The sequence below is a fragment of the Dermochelys coriacea genome, chromosome 1 (genome assembly GCF_009764565.3).
Source record: "Dermochelys coriacea isolate rDerCor1 chromosome 1, rDerCor1.pri.v4, whole genome shotgun sequence".
NCBI lineage: Eukaryota > Metazoa > Chordata > Testudines > Dermochelyidae > Dermochelys > Dermochelys coriacea.
Window position 1 is genome coordinate 133,927,938 of NC_050068.2, and position 17,042 is coordinate 133,944,979.

Below are 17,042 nucleotides of genomic sequence, written 5' to 3' on the forward strand. Positions count from 1 at the left end.
ATATTTCTAATTCCAAATTTGACAGTGCTCCAAAGAACATCGCTGTCATAATATTTGACATCTTTTACCAAAACGAGTTAAGAAGGCTACGCTGCTGGAAAATACATCCCTAGTGCAGCACAACATTCTAATTGGAAAGTAAGCTACTATACAGTTATGTTTTTCTTCCCTCTCTGATTCTTTGATGCTAAAATCCATATAAATAAATAATCCAGTTTCTTACTGCTCTAAAAGGCATTCTTAATTAAAACAACCATAAAACTGATTATTATTTTATAAACCATGAACATTTCGATCTTTTTGTTGATAAACAGATTTACCCAAATATGAGATTATTTTGGTTTTATTGCTATTTTTTGTCTGTAGAAGTGTTTGTAACATCAGCATGTGTTTACTGCTTGGTGGAACAATACTAAAATTTGCATTAGGCCAGTTGTAAAATGTGAACTTGGAGTTATTTGTTCATGTTCTTTCAAATTTGACATTTAGTCTATCTCCTAGAGTAGTGAGATTAGAAATGTCTCTTGCATGACCACTGGTGCCACTGCTAAAGGCTCACAAGGCTGCTGAGCTGTGATCATGTAAGTCAGTCACTTCAAAAATGAAATACTTAATGTCCCTGTCATGGGGTGGCCACAACTCAAGTGCCCCCTTGTGGCCAGGGGTGCCTCTCCAGTGCCCCATCCTTATTTCCCCCTTCTTCAGGGCTTTTTAAAGAAAGCTCACCGTTTTTCTCTTTTAATAACAGCCCTTCTTTGCAAAAAGAAAAGGAGTACTTGTGGCACCTTAGAGACTAACAAATTTATTTGAGCATAAGCTTTCGTGAGCTACAGCTCACTTCATCGGATGCATTCGGTGGAAAATACAGTGGGGAGATTGCTTTTCTTTATTTACGAAGTTCTAGAAACAAAACACAAAAAGGAATTTCCCCAATCACTGAGTCCCCAAAAATCTGTCCCAGGGCATGGCTCCTACCTCAGAGCCTGGGGGAACAGGAAAAGTTTCCTTCACAGAACCTCTTACCAGTCTGTAGCTTCCCTGCCCAAGCTGACTCCCTTATGGCTTTTACTTTCAGTTCTCTTTTATAAGGAACTAGCTGCTGTAGGTTCCTTTCCTGTGCCAGGTGTCTCTGGTTGGCTCATTGAGCAAGCCTGCTCCAGGCTTCAGGTCTCCTGCAGGCAGCTCCCTCACTCCCTCTGCTCTCTCACCATTCCATTAAAGCATATTGCAAGTTCTTTTGCTGGAAAGAAACACTTAAAACCCATCTGTCAAGTACTCTATTTAAATCCCAGCAACCAATTTACCTTCATAAAACACGGTGAGAAGTGTTCTGTGGGTTATAAATATTTATTCTTCCTGCTGTTTCTTCACTTTGTCATAGAATATTTTAAAACAAAAACTGCTAGCTACTCTGTCTGTCTGTCTAGGCTCTGCATGGTTACGTACTGTGTTTTTGCTAAAACAGTGGAGGCAACACAAATTAACAAACCTTATTGGTGAAGGTGTGAGAATGATATCAAGAAGACTGACAGGCAATCACGGAAGTCAAACAAGTAAAGTCAGAATTGCTTGGGCTCTTAGAAGCATAGGTGTGTGAAGCGTAAGAGGGAATGAGATTAGTGTTTGCCAAGGGAAAAGGACACTGTGTCTAAGGTCAAAACTAGGAAAAGTAGTGTACAGTACAATTCCAGTTCTCTGAATTTCTGTTATCTGAAACTCGTAGTTATTGAAATCCACAGTGCGTCCCCCATGTAGCCCTATGTTAGTTAATCACTTGCTAATCACGATAATAATGACTGTATCAGTTATTATAATAACAAACTTTATTGGGTTTGCATATTGTACCACCCTTGATTCATGATCAGGACTCCCACTGATACCTGTGTGCAGATCAAGAACAGTGAACAATCCTTTAAAGTGGAACTTAAATTTACTGCAGGTTTTTCAAATGTAACTTATTTAGTGTAGAAGTTAGATTATATTTTAGGCCATGTAGTATTTTTGCTAAGACTTTCATTTTGATGAGGTACCAGCTTTGTGGAGAGCTTATTGTAAAACGAGCACTTGATTTGATTTGTATTTTTACATAAGTTCTGTGCATTATCTTAGTACATTCACTTCTAAGAACCATTGGCAGTAATTCAACTTAACTTTATCTGGCAAATATTCTCTAGCAAGGGCATTGGTGATTAATATCTCTTACTTTGTAAATCAATCACTCACAACTGTGGTCTGTGTTTTGGGAGAAACGGTCTGTTGGCAGATATGCAAACCATTTCCTACCCAAACTAACCAGAATTTCAAGACTACAGTCTTCCCCTAGCAGTGTCTCTTGCATTTCAATATTGGCCTCATTAGTTTATCCTAGGAGTACACTATATCAGAATGATATTTTGCACAGGATGGCTAATCAAAAAACAAACCCACAATCCTATTAGTCATTTGCATGTTTTATTTTGCAGTTCTTTCTGTTTGTCGAGGTAGAAATCCAGAAATGTATGTCGGTAACTATTTGCTTTCTTACCCTAGATGTGTAGGTCATGATGTTATACTCGTAGGCTTAACAAGCTTTTCTAGGAGAGTAAAGCAGAAATGTCATTTTGAAGTTACTCAGTTGAAGGTTCTTTGAAATAAGTTTAGAAGGCTCCAAAACTATTTTTGTGCTCTCTTTAATTTTTAAGGAAATGTATTGACGCGATCCTCTGATGGTGTTATTTATTAGTTGGAGGGAAGCCACAAGAAAATTGCCCCACAAGCCTGACGGTACTTGAGGTGCAGAGATGTACCTGCCAAGGCACCAGAGCCCTGATAGACATTTTTTTCATTTGGGAACTGTGCCAATCGGAATCCTCGTCCCCAGAGATAAAAGGCAAGTGACTTAACCCATTGCTTATGAATAGCTTTCCCTTTCTCAGAGACTTTTTATTTCCTGGATAATTTTATAAGGCTGAATTTGGAAAAGGTGTGCTTTCATTTCTGAGTCAAATTAACTTCCTGAGGGCGGGGAGATACGTTTCCCCAGAGCTGTGATCAGTGCAGGCATTTCATTGAAAGGTGCTACGCAAGGATAGCATTACAGTAGGGCTCAGGTATGATGTGGGAGCCACATGTTTTCCAGTAGTACTCCTAAAATGGTCCTGCACAATTCTCAAAGACTATAGAATATTCCCATGTGCTGTCCTCTATAATAATTGCTCTCCTACAGTGTGAAAATCTCCTTCTGTATGCTTCTGTTGCCATGTCCATGCCTGAGGGAGGAGATGGCTAAAGCACAAATTGGAAATAACATGTTTTTTTTTCTGTAGAAGGGACTTTGGCTCTGGGAGACTTGCAATGAGCTGGCAAGCAAAATTTCAGTGGCTTGAGGAAGTGTGATGTGTCAGTGAGACATAACACTCCCGGAATGCCTGTGACCCAAAGCCTCAATTCTATACCCACCCCGTCCGCATGTCCAGAAAAGTTTGACCATTCCTGTACTATGGCAGTGTTACATTAATGAGGACAAATGGTGGTGACACCGGTTAAGTTCAGATGCTTTGGCAGTAAAATGCAGTGTGTCCTGCATGCGATATCATTGTGATGATGGGCATGCCTCAGAATAGATAAAATGTAGTGTTTTTATACCAAATTATGATACTTCTGTGAAAGTGATTTGATATTGAGTGTATTAAAGTAATAAAATACATTTTGTCTTATGAGGATTTATTGCTGTCAAGCTCAGTTGGATTAGAGAGAATGACTGGTGGCCCGCAGTCTGGAGGATAATATTTACTACTGTTCATTACTTCACAGATAAGAGACGGTTAAGTGGTTGATTTTAATACTGCTTATGTGAAATCTGTAAAGTGAGTTGCATGGGACTGTAACATAAACATTCCCCAGTAGATGAGTAAGTTTGCCTCATCACAGTGCTGTACACCATTTTTCCTTCAGCCACTGCCATTTTTTACTTGCCTGCTGTGTTGTTTGGGGTAGAAATGGGCAAATATATTCTTGCAAATAAAACTCAAATTTCCTTCTCTGATCTGCACCTTTTATTCACTTTCCCACTAATGTTTGGCTGAATGAACTGTCTGTTCACCAGAATGTTCTCAGAAAGCAAAAAGCATTGCAAGTACTCGCATGCACATAACATGAGTAAATATGCACTCACATCAGAAATGAACCCACAGCCTTTTAGAATGCTCTTCGCAAATTGGAACAGGGAAGAGGGAGATTTTGGGAGAGGAGCAGGAGGGAAAAATCAATGAAATGTTCAGCAAAGGGTTAGGATGTGTTGTATAGAGTGCTGTCATCTCCAGGAGAATTGGCAGAAGGGTCCCTTCCCTGGCAGGGATATTCCTGGTCACCTGTAGTGCAGCCAGGCAATGAGGTGGGTGAAGCATTGCCCTGGCGCCTATTCCCCTTGGAACCCTCTTTCAAGATGGCATCAAGAGATCTTTGCTCTGCTGCAGCTTCATTATATTATATTAGATTCTTATTCTGTGCCTTCCAGTTGTGCATTAATAAACATGACTAACGTCTGTCACATGTTTGTTTTCTCACACTTTTCACGTGGCAAGAAGTGTGTGCAGTGCAGTTGGGTGTTTTGGGGTTTTACGCGCACACATACGCATGTACGCATATGTTGTTATGGGTCTATGTTAGAGAAAGCAAGATCAAAGAAATGTGCCTTGCAGTGGGAGGGGAAGGTGGTGAGTTTTGTGATGGTTCCTGTGGAAGTTCATTTTAGAGTCTCAGATTGGCAACGGAGAAAGCTGTCTTCTGTACAGAGACGTTTTACCCCTATTTTAGAGAGTTCCATTGTGCCAGAGGAGCAAAGCTGTTGACCACAGTCTTCATCCTGGAGCTTTAGTTGATCTTTTAGATATCCTTGGCCAGGCCCAAACCAAGTCCAAGACTTTGAACTTGATTTGACATTCAGTGGGAAGTCAGTGAAGAGAGTGAAGGAAAAGTTTGAAGTGTTCACCATAGCCCATAACAAATAAATAAATAAATGGCATATCTGAAAATGGAAGTTTATGCTCCGAGAAGGCCCAATTTACTGTACACAGGATCATGATAAAATAACAATGGGGAAAGGGCACCAACGACAGAGGAAGAGACCAGAAAGGATATGTGGGGGCCAGTGTAATATGCATATGCACAAAACTCACAGGTTTATGTGGGTTAGTGATCAAAGCACAAGTAGCAATATCTCTTTGACACTTAGTGTGTGGCGGCTACCAGCGTGAAAAGCGTGAAAAGGTAGAAACTTGGGGTCAGGATTGAAGGATTAAGACAGGTGAAGAAGAAACAGCAAAGAGTGCAAGTGATGAGAGATGGAAGAAAATGACAGGGGGGGAGAAAATTTATGCCTTATGAAGAATGCATTGCTTTTGTCTTATTTATAGTCACACCAGCAGCTCTTTTAAGCTAATTACTATAAATCACATCAGTTGCACCATAACACACCAAATTGCTTCAACTTTTCCAAACTTTTTCTGGGAGATCTTGCCTCAGCAGTATTCTTCAGAAGAAGAAGAAGGTGAGGTAGCTTGTTCATACAAATTCTTTTATTGCCACTTTAAATATGAAATGTTGGCAACTTGGAGGTAGGAAGAGAAATTATGTCTTTGTTGTGGCGTTCCAGTCATTATAATTCTGGGTGACGTCACCTTTTTATTCTGGAGAAAAAAATGGAAATTAGCATGAAACAGCAAAGCAGGGAAGCATGGACTGCTGTGGTGATCAGTCTTCTGTATCACTACCTCATGGCTGTTTCTTTGTGGATGCGGTGGCAGTGCAGTGCTATTCCAGATGGATACAAACGATTAAACAATGTGAAACAGATGGGTTGAGAGGAAAAGTGTGTGTGTGTGTGTGTGTGTGTGTGTGTGTGTGTTTGTGTAAGGGGGTGGGGTGAATGAGGAAGATGAGACTCATTTTGCACTTAAAAATAAAAGCAACCCTTAGTTTATGCGGCCTAGTTGGCCCCTAGAGCTCTGCTTAAATTGTTCTTTTGAATCCAGGAATGGGCTTCCCAGGAGTAATCTGGACAGAGAGTAGGGGGACCCTGAGGAGAGAGGGTCAAGGTCCACAAGCATGAGCAAAGGCTTCAACCCTGGTAGATCGGTTTGTCCATGGGGGCTGTAAGTCAGAGATTTTTACTTTAATCATGTGTATGTATATGTAAGTGCTGTGTGTCTGTGTATAGTATATATGCAGTCAATACACAGGATGGTAAACAGATCTATTTAATTATTTTGCCATGTTTTTATCATATTCTTGGTAAATTCCTTTGAACTAAAACATTTCTATAAACTGTACTGAAGTATTTTGTGAATACTTTTGACATGTAGCGTAAATGTCTTGGGAGGCTGTCTGCACTAGTGACTTACCATGAGTTAACTGATGGTCAGTTATCTCAAGGGAGCTAACACGTTTGTAAAGGCTATCATGGATGCTCTCCAAATGTTTGTTTCAGGATACAAATGTTTGTGGTTTACTTGGAGAAACAATATATGTTTGACTTCTGGCACAAAGATTTGGGGAGTGTTCATAGCCTTTGTTCATAGCCTTTGCAGCGGTGTTCCCTACCTTGAGATATTTGGCAGTCTGGGGCACACAAGCTCTTATTGGCTTCTCAAGTGCTTGATCCTCCTTTTTTGAGTGTTTTCACCTTTCTTTACCAGCACATTTTCTCTCCCTCCCTCCTCCCATCATCATGACTTAGCAGCACATTTTTGTGACATTCTCTATTATATCATGACATTAAGCAAATAAACACATAACATTGGTGTGTGTGTGTGTGTGTGTGTGTGTGTCGGGGGTGGTGGTGGTGGAATGAAGACAGATTTCTCTTGTCCCACTGTCTCTTGGTTTGTATTTTTTTTATCCTGTGTTGAAATGATGAGGAACAACAAGGAATTTCTGTGGAAAGTCTATTGTAGTTTCAGTTCCATCAGACATTACTTACGTGACCTGCTATCATGTTTAATTTCTTACTGAATTGTAAGATATGTTTTTTCATATACAGCTAAAATAATCAATAAAATACCATAAATTTGCTACTGTTTATGTTCTAGCAGATCATATTAGTGTCAATATTGCTTGGTTTTACAATTAAAACACAAACGTCACATCCTCTGACATTAGCAAATTTTCTTTTAAGTTTTATTTATGCTAAAGTGATACAAAGTATAAAAGCTTTGTTGAAAGTTACTAGCAGATTAATATTGTAGCTGGGTCTTAGCAGAAATGAACGCTTCTATGGCACTAACATTACATTACTAATATTACAGATCATTTCTAACAAAACAAAATTTGTGTAATACCATCAGCGACCTTTGTATCTAATTTAAAGAAAATTTGTACGGATACAAAAGGGAAGCTCTCGTATTATTTAATACAATGAAACATAATTTTGTTCTTTTTCTGTCATTTTATCCAGAGACCATGTGCGTTTGACATGGATCATGAAAATAAGAGAAATTAGAAGATTGCCAATGTTTTTTTTCATAAGTTAATTTTGCCCATCTCCCTACCTCATTCTGTGTTAAAACTGAGACTCTTAAACACTTGGTGCCTGATCCACTGAACTCAGTAGGCCTTTCACCAGGCCTTTAAAATGGGAAGAGAGGGTAAACCTAGAAATCAAATAACGGTAGCTGCAAGATTTTAAGATGTACATTATGCTGGGAGAGAGGTTAGAATTAAAATGGATGCCTCTTTCTCCAGTAACACAGTTACTAGGGGATGGATTTTCTTTTAAGCATTGCCAATTACATAAAAAACACACATTCAATATTCCACAGTTCTGTTCAATTAAAACTTAAATTCTGATTAATGGACACTGGACTATTTCCACACAATGTAGTATTTTGGAGCAAAGATTTTGTACAAATAAGTCTTCTGAATCGAACAACTTTGCAATTTAGCAGTTTCATATTGATTATGTGCTAGATTTTACTGCATAATATTTGAATATAGTGTATGTATGGTAAAAAGAAAAGGAGTACTTGTGGCACCTTAGAGACTAACAAATTTATTTGAGCATAAGCTTTTGTGAGCTACAGCTCACTTCATCGGATGCATTTGGTTGAAAATACAGAGGGGAGATTTATATACACACACAGAGAACATAGATTCATAGATACTAAGGTCAGAAGGGACCATTCTGATCATCTAGTCCAACCTCCTGCACAGCGCAGGCCACAGAATCTCACCCACCCACTCCTATGAAAAACCTCACCCATGTCTGAGCTATTGAAGTCCTTAAATCATGGTTCAAAGACTTCAAGGAGCAGAGAAGCCTCCCTCAAGTCAACCATGCCCCATGCTACAGAGGAAGGCGAAAAACCTCCAGGGCCTCTCCAATCTGCCCTGGAGGAAAATTCCTTCCCGAATATGGCAATCAGCTAAACCCTGAGCATATGGGCAAGATTCACCAGCCAGATACCCAGGAAAGAATTTTCTATAGTAACTCAGATCCCATCCATCTAATATCCCATCTCAGGGGATTTGGCCTATTTACCTTGAATATTCAAAGATCAATTATTTACCAAAATCCCATTATCCCATCATACCATCTCCTCCATAAACTTATCAAGTAGAATCTTAAAGCCAGATAGATCTTTTGCCCCCACTGCTTCCCTTGGAAGGCTATTCCAAAACTTCACTCCTCTGATGGTTAAAAACCTTCGTCTGATTTCAAGTCTAAACTTCCTGGTGGCCAGTTTATACCCATTTGTTCTTGTGTCCACATTGGTGCTGAGCTGAAATAATTCCTCTCCCTCTCCTGTATTTATCCCTCTGATATATTTATAGAGAGCAATCATATCTCCCCTCAACCTTCTTTTAGTTAGGCTAAACAAGCCAAGCTCCTTAAGTCTCCTTTCATAAGACAAGTTTTCCATTCCTCGGATCATCCTAGTAGCCCTTCTCTGTACCTGCTCCAGTTTGAATTCATCCTTTTTAAACATGGGAGACCAGAACTGCACACAGTATTCTAGGTGAGGTCTCACCAGTGCCTTGTATAACGGTACTAAAACCTCCTTATCCCTACTGGAAATGCCTCTCCTGATGCATCCCAAAACCGCATTAGCTTTTTTCACAGCCATATCACATTGGCAGCTCATAGTCATCCTATGATCAACCAATACTCCAAGGTCCTTCTCCTCTTCCGTTACTTCTAATTGATGCGTCCCCAATTTATAGCTAAAATTCTTGTTATTAATCCCTAAATGCATAACCTTACACTTCTCACTATTAAATTTCATCCTATTACATGAACATGAAACAATGGGTTTTATCATACACACTGTAAGGAGAGTGATCACTTAAGATGAGCCATCACAGCAGCGGGGGGGGGGGGGGGAAAGGAGGAAAACCTTTCATGGTGACAAGCAAGGTAGGCTATTTCCAGTAGTTAACAAGAACATCTGAGGAACAGTGGGGGGTGGGGTGGGGGGGGAGAAATAACATGGGGAAATAGTTTTACAACGCTTCCTCAGCTCTCGTCTCCTAATGCCCCTACTCTACTTGTGCTACATTGATGACATCTTCATCATCTGGACCCATGGAAAAGAAGCCCTTGAGGAATTCCACCATGATTTCAACAATTTCCATCCCACCATCAACCTCAGCCTGGACCAGTCCACACAAGAGATCCACTTCCTGGACACTACCGTGCTAATAAGCGATGGTCACATAAACACCACCCTATATCGGAAACCTACTGACCGCTATTCCTACCTACATGCCTCTAGCTTTCATCCAGATCATACCACACGATCCGTTGTCTACAGCCAAGCTCTACGATATAACCGCATTTCCCCTAACCCCTCAGACAGAGACAAACACCTGCAAGATCTCTATCATGCATTCCTACAACTACAGTACCCACCTGCTGAAGTGAAGAGACAGATTGACAGGGCCAGAAGAGTACCCACCTACTACAGGACAGGCTCAACAAAGAAAATAACAGAACGCCACTAGCCATCACCTTCCGCCCCCATCTAAAACCTCTCCAACGCATCATCAAGGATCTATAACCTATCCTGAAGGACAACCCATCAGTCTCACAGATCTTGGGAGACAGGTCAGTCCTTGCTTACAGACAGCCCCCCAATCTGAAGCAAATACTCACCAGCAACCACACACCACACAACAGAACCACTAACCCAGGAACCTATCCTTGCAACAAAGCCCGTTGCCAACTGTGTCCACATATCTATTCAGGGGACACCATCATAGGGTCTAATCACATCAGCCACGCTATTAGAGGCTCGTTCACCTGCACATCTACCAATGTGATATATGCCATCATGTGCCAGCAATGCCCCTCTGCCATGTACATTGGTCAAACTGGACAGTCTCTACGTAAAAGAATAAATGGACACAAATCAGACGTCAAGAATGATAACATTCAAAAACCAGTTGGAGAACACCTCAAGCTGTCCGATCACTCGATTACAGACCTGAGGGTGGCTATCCTTCAACAAAAAAAACTTCAAAAACAGACTCCAATGAGAGACTGCGGAATTGGAATTAATTTGCAAACTGGATACAATTAATTTAGGCTTGAATAGAGACTGGGAATGGATGAGTCATTACACAAAGTAAAACTATTTCCCCATGTTATTTGTTTCATGTTCTCTGTGTGTGTATATCAATCTCCCCTCTGTATTTTCCACCAAATGCATCCGATGAAGTGAGCTGTAGCTCACGAAAGCTTATGCTCAAATAAATTTGTTAGTCTCTAAGGTGCCACAAGTCCTCCTTTTCTTTTTGTGAATACAGACTAACACGGCTGCTACTCTGAAACCTGTATGGATGGTAGAATTTTTCCTTCTACAAAGAGCCACTGGAACATTTTAAGCACACTTTTAAAAGACCTAGCTTCTATTTACACACTGCATTTTTTCTTCTTTCTAAGTATTTTAGAGTTCCATGGTACAAACATGTAATTAAAAAGTTTTGTGTTCTATCATCATTCTCCTTTTTCTTTATTTGTTCAGTGATGCTCCCATGCATTGGTTTACTTATCAAAGCCCCTATTTATCAAAATACTTAGTCGTGTGCTTGAGTGCTTCACTGAACTGGGGCTGAAATTGTGTGTGTGTGTGTGTGTGTGTGTGTGTGAGAGAGAGAGAGAATGGGGCATGATGAGTAATAGGCTGTTTACGGCCCTGATCCTGCAACCACACAGATGCTCAACTTCATCATCATCATCATCATTATGGCAAATCCCAAAGGGATGTGGTCTCTTTGCAGATTGAGCACCACCTGGATTGACCTTTGGCTTAAGGTGGTCTGTTTCTATATATTCACTTTATGTCCATCACTGGCAATCTTGTCATGCCACCAAAGCTTTTGGCACCCTTGTGATTGCTGGCTGTGCAGCTTCATTCCTTGGTACATTAGCTTTGGAATTTTTTGGTCCTCCATTCTAATAATATATCCATACCAAGAAAGCCACCAAATCTGAATAAATGCTGATTGTTGCTCGATTTTATGGGAGATTACTAATATTGTTTAGATAATATGGGTTATAGACTTGCCAGTTAATCTGATCAGAACATAATAAAGTTTTTGTCCCAGAATCAGGGTACACAGAATTTTCAGGGACCTTTGGGATGTCTGACAAAGAAACTCACACTGAGAACAAAAGGCAGTTTTAAGCCTTTTATTGAGATAAATGGAACAGTAATGGAATAGCAATCAAATAATCAATCACAAAAGCAGTAATATTGTTCTAGCAGTACAGGTGGTATTTTCTATAAGGTTTCTCAATTAATGTATCCTCACCATTCCTTGATAATCTGGTGATCAGAGAAAGGACCAGGCTTGCCTCTGGTTTGCCAAGAGACTTCGATGGTCCAGATTCCTCAAGTCTTGAGTGAGACATGAAGAACACAGAAGAAGCTAGAAAGTTGTAGAAAGACTATAGGTTTCAGAGTAGCAGTGCATCCGATGAAGTGAGCTGTAGCTCATGAAAGCTTATGCTCTAATAAATTTGTTAGTCTCTAAGGTGCCACAAGTACTCCTTTTCTTTTTGAGAAAGACTATAGAATCTAACTTAGAGTTTACTTAAAAAAAACTTACAATTAAGAACTAACAATGAACTAGCTAAAACAACCCAACATGGTGGGTTGCCCCTATTATAGGGCCTGAGCCTAAGTGCCCTCCTTCCATGTCCAAACAACTTCCTGACCCATGAAAATGTTAGGGTACACTTACTCTGTAGGCTGGCGTGTTCGTGCATATGAATGACATATTTGTAACTATTAAAGACTATTAGTTCATCCTCGCCTCTGTTATTTCTGTTCTAACGGGTTGTTTCCATGTTCTTTGTGGTGTACCTGCTGAGTCTGAAAAAGACCATGAACTTGGGTGGCCTTAACCACCAACTTGTTTTAATTTGCCCACTTATCTATGTGAAAGGTCACACACATATATACTGCATACTTTAGCTCATCACCACCTATCTAGGGTAAAGCTCTCAATCATATATATGTTAACTTGCTTTAGCTTAACAAACAGGATGTTGCCTGTAGGTATTTTGCATTACAGTTAAAATACTCTAATATAAATTGATAAACCTATTATAATTACAAATAACAAACCTATAATGTAACAAATGATCAGACACTTAAGAAAAGATATATATGCAAGCAAGCAGAATAGTCCTATAGGTTACATGATGGAGGTGGTTGCTGAGTTCAGCTTTGAATATCCTCATTTCTGATCTTGTCCAGCCACTTGATATGGGGCAGCTGACAAAGATGATGAGAATCAAAAATGTCGGTCTGTCACTCTTCAGCATTCCTCAGTGCCCATGTTTCACTTCCGTACAATAGAGTTGGTATAACCATGGTTCTGTAGACCCACAGCTTTGTGGCAGGTTTGATGTCACAATATCTCTACAGAAGCCACTGAAGGATCCAAAACATAGCAGTAGCTGCTAATATATGTGTCTACATCTTTCAGACACCCTCCAACACAGTCTGTGATGCTGCTGAAGTATTTGACCGTTGTCATGTCCTCAATGTCCCATCCAGACAGGTTAATACTGAGCTGATTGTAATCTGGAGCTGGAGGCTGCTAGATGATAATTACCAGAGGTGTAATTTTATCTGGATTAATGCACACCAATGCATGCTGCTTCTTGTCTGACCAGATAGCCTATCAGTTGCAGCAATTTACCAAACTGAGCCAACAACACAATATCATTGGCGTATCCAAGATCTCGAAGCAGAATGTTGTCCAGTTCAGTATCACAAAAAGCTTGCCTTTTCAAGCTTATCCATCAACCAATCAATGTCGGTATTAAACAGTGATGGTGATAGAACACAGCCTTGCCAAGCTCCTGGAAATAGGAAACCATGTTGTGTATCTGCCATTGATTTGAACTTAGCTAAACTTCATCCACATCAGTAATTACTCTGAACTCAAAGGAATGCTACACTTACATAAATGTTTGCAGGATTGTGGCCTAAAAAGGAAAGCTTTTACTGTATTAAAACCCAAACATCTTAGTAGTCATCAGAACTGAAAATATGAAAAAAGTACCTGGTTTTTGCAAAGTATTGCAAGTAGTTCCATTGGCATCTGTTGCCTTTGGTGTGCAGGGTTTTTTGTCTCCTCTGAATTTATGCTGCTTGTTTACTTGTTGCATTTCTTTCAGTTTGGACAATGAAAATACTAGGTATTTTCAGTTTATTTGTAATCTCTTGTACTTTTTTTGCTGTCACAATGTTGCACTACTTGGATTGAGTTTTATTTTTATTTTTAATTCTTTAAAAACCTTGTTTCCCCATTGGAAATTTTTAAACCTGTAATTAGATTTAGGTTTTGATAAAGCTTACTTTAACAAAAGCTACATTTTTGGTCCAAATTAGAGGTGCCATTGTCACTTTAAAAATGCCTGCATCTGAAATCAGTCCAGGGAATCAGCCATATCTTTCAACAGTGTTGTTACAGCTGTGATTGATTTTTGCTTCAAATTTTGTATCAGAAATTGGTAATTTATAATGGTCTTGAATTTATTTTAATGAAAAAAACTAAGTTGCAAACATGGGATCTGCTCCTACAAATAGTTATTAATTATCAGAGTGCTTACTACCAGGATTAATCATATCTCAAGGGAAATACAGCTCAATAGTAGCCTGGTTATCTTATTTTACAATATATTTTTATATAGGTCATGTAAAAAACCAGCCAAACAAATAAATAAATAAATCCAACCCTAAATTAAAATAACATTAAAATTGAAAAGTTAGGAACTGTTTGAACTAACATGCCCCTACACCATTAATTAACTCCCTTGTGTGCATACATTAGATATAGTCCTTAATTACGTGATCCCATACTTCACTCACAGCAGGTTGGATGGTGCTCACTGAATGAGCAACTGTTTAATATTTTCTTTTCTTCTCATTGTTCAGTGTGAGGGCAGTTGATGGTACACTATCCAAACCCTGCACTGAATACAGAATAATTAATGTCTTCATGGCTGTTTCTGTGGTGTTCTCACCATGCTATCTGAGTGCTTCACAAACACATCGATTTATCTTCACTCCCCTGTGATACTTGGGGAGGGTATTATTATCCTTATTTTACAGATGAGGAACTGAGAGATGAGAAAAATTAAAGCCAAGATTGTAATGAGTCGATTAATTTTTGGTGTCCAACTTGAAACAGTTAGGACCTGATTTTTTTCAGAGAACTCAGCATTTTTATAGCATTTTATATGTTCAAAGTGCATCTCCCATTGACTTTATTTGCAGTTGTGAGCACTTAGTACTTCTGCAAATCTGTCCCCAGGTGTTTCAAGTCAGGCACCTAGAAAATGAGGAACACACAATTAGTGAAATCCTGAAAGAACAAATTCCATCACATACAACTATACCAATCCCCACATTAGTCATCAGCAGCACTGGGACCAATAGGTTTACTGCACAGACCCTAACTACTTGAGCAACTGACAGCAGTAGCAGGCTCTTAGCTTCTGGTTGAGCTGCTGTAGGGGGATGAGACACACACTTTGTCAGTTTTCAGACTAGTAGCCGTGTTAGTCTGTATTCGCAAAAAGAAAAGGAGTACTTTTGGCACCTTAGAGACTAACACATTTATTTGAGCATAAGCTTTTGTGAGCTACAGCTCACTTCATCGGATGCATTTGGTGGAAAAAACCACCAAATGCATCCGATGAAATGAGCTGTGGCTCACGAAAGCTTATGCTCTAATAAATTTTAGTCTCTAAGGTGCCACAAGTACTCCTTTTCTTTTTACACTTTGTCAGTGTGTTTCACAGATATTTTCTGACAGCTGAGGAATGTTGGGTTCAGTTCCAGTTTCTAGAGAAGAGTGTGTTTAGTGGTTATAGATCCTTATGCATCATTATCCTCTGCCCTTATCTATCCCCTCTCTCCTCTACTACTCCCCTACTACTCCCCTTCATTCTTCTCCCTACCCCTCTGCATTTGAGTTAGGCTACTTCTTCCATCTTCTCCTCACTCTCTTGGTCCTATGCTTTCAATATCCCTGCTCTTAATTCCAGTGCCTGGCACCACAGCAGCCTTTAGCAGACAGGAGGGGCAATTGCAAGTAAACTCTCTGATCAGCCCCTGCAACCTTGGGATGGAATGTGCTCAGTTGTTCCATAGGGATGCACATGGTTAATTTGTTGGTATATAGCAGATATGTGGAGATGGAGCATGCTTTGCACAGACAGAATCACTGGAGAATAATACTGATAACTTCTAACAAACGTAACATGGGTTACAGCATTTTTTTTTTGTAGGGGCTTATGACTTGCCCAAATCTGGGTGGATTTTCATAGGGATGGCTAAAGGCACATCCCTGACACTAGGATGTCAACATCCTTGTTAAACTCAAAGTCCCTGCTGTGAAGCATGGAAGTGCTTAAGCTTCTCAGTGAAATGATTAACCCATACTAAAAAATTCTTCCAAACAACATAATTTTATCTCTCCTCATTCTCACAAATGGCCCAGAAATGTTTTAGCTGACACTTTCCATAACAATTCAGTTTGAGACAAACACATAGCATGGAAAATTTCAGACCGGACTCTTAAAAGTTTGGCAAAGATTTAAGTAGCTGAGAATAATCTCATAATGGGAAGCATTATGGAATAGCCAAATCAACGGCACCTTTAATTAATCTAACAAATTAGTGGGACATCTCTCCCTTGGATTTTCATGTTAAAATAGCATCACTTTCAGTACCTGTAGAATCTCTGCACGTCAATGTTTGAACTCTGACATTTCATCCTTAGGAGATACTGCATTATTATATAGTGCATTGTCGTGCCTTCTGGAGCCACCTATGTGAATAGATGATATTCTGTGAACCAGTTTCATCCATAATGAGGTGTGTTTTTTTTTTAAATAACAGTGACCATATCCTTCCCCAGAGAGAGAAATAAATAAATAAATATGTGGCAAATAGATTCTGTAAAGTGGAACTAATATGATCCATGCTGAACTTTACTGTGACATCTCAGATGTTGTTGTCCATTCATATTCAGATTATAAACTCCTTGTAGTAATGTGAGTTATAAAACCAACCTGTAGAACAAAGATTCTTGTAAACTAACATTGGGTTCTAGTGATGTTGCAAATGTCTTGGATTTAGTGTTTCTGATATATAATGTTGGCATGCCAAACATCATCATAATAAATAGTGTCATACAGATAGTATAACAGTTTTGTTATAGGTGGGCTCTCAAATCTGCAACAAGCTCCCTCCTCCACTTTTCCCCTTGGTCTGAGATAGCCCTGGTTCATTGGTCCTTAGGGCATGCTGGAAAATGCATCTGTTTGGACAGGCTGCTATGGAGAGCAGATTTGGATGGGGTTAGATCTGGAGGGACTAGGAAGGGAGATCTGTTGCCTGTTTAATTTTGGTTTTGTAATTTTCAGGCAGGGGCGTTTCCTTTTTACAATTCTAAAAAAAATATAAATCCATTGTTGAGCTGGGGCCAAATTCTCTCCTTGCATGTATGTGCTATGTGAAGTCAATGGGAACCTTGTGTGT

General features: G+C 39.6%; 1 protein-coding gene across 4 annotated transcripts in view; it reads left to right on the forward strand.

The window, feature by feature from the left end:
• FRMPD4 (FERM and PDZ domain containing 4) overlaps positions 1-17,042 on the forward strand; it is a 435,982-nt gene that overhangs the window by 23,549 nt on the left and 395,391 nt on the right. For 2 of the 4 annotated variants that reach the window (XM_043502671.1, XM_043502497.1), the window contains exon 2: positions 6,012-6,131. The exons of the other annotated variants lie outside the window; for them this stretch is intronic. In XM_043502671.1, the coding sequence (XP_043358606.1) occupies positions 6,085-6,131 (47 nt within the window). In that variant the 5' untranslated portion in view covers positions 6,012-6,084. The remainder of the gene's footprint in view (positions 1-6,011; positions 6,132-17,042) is intronic. 4 annotated transcript variants of the gene reach the window in all.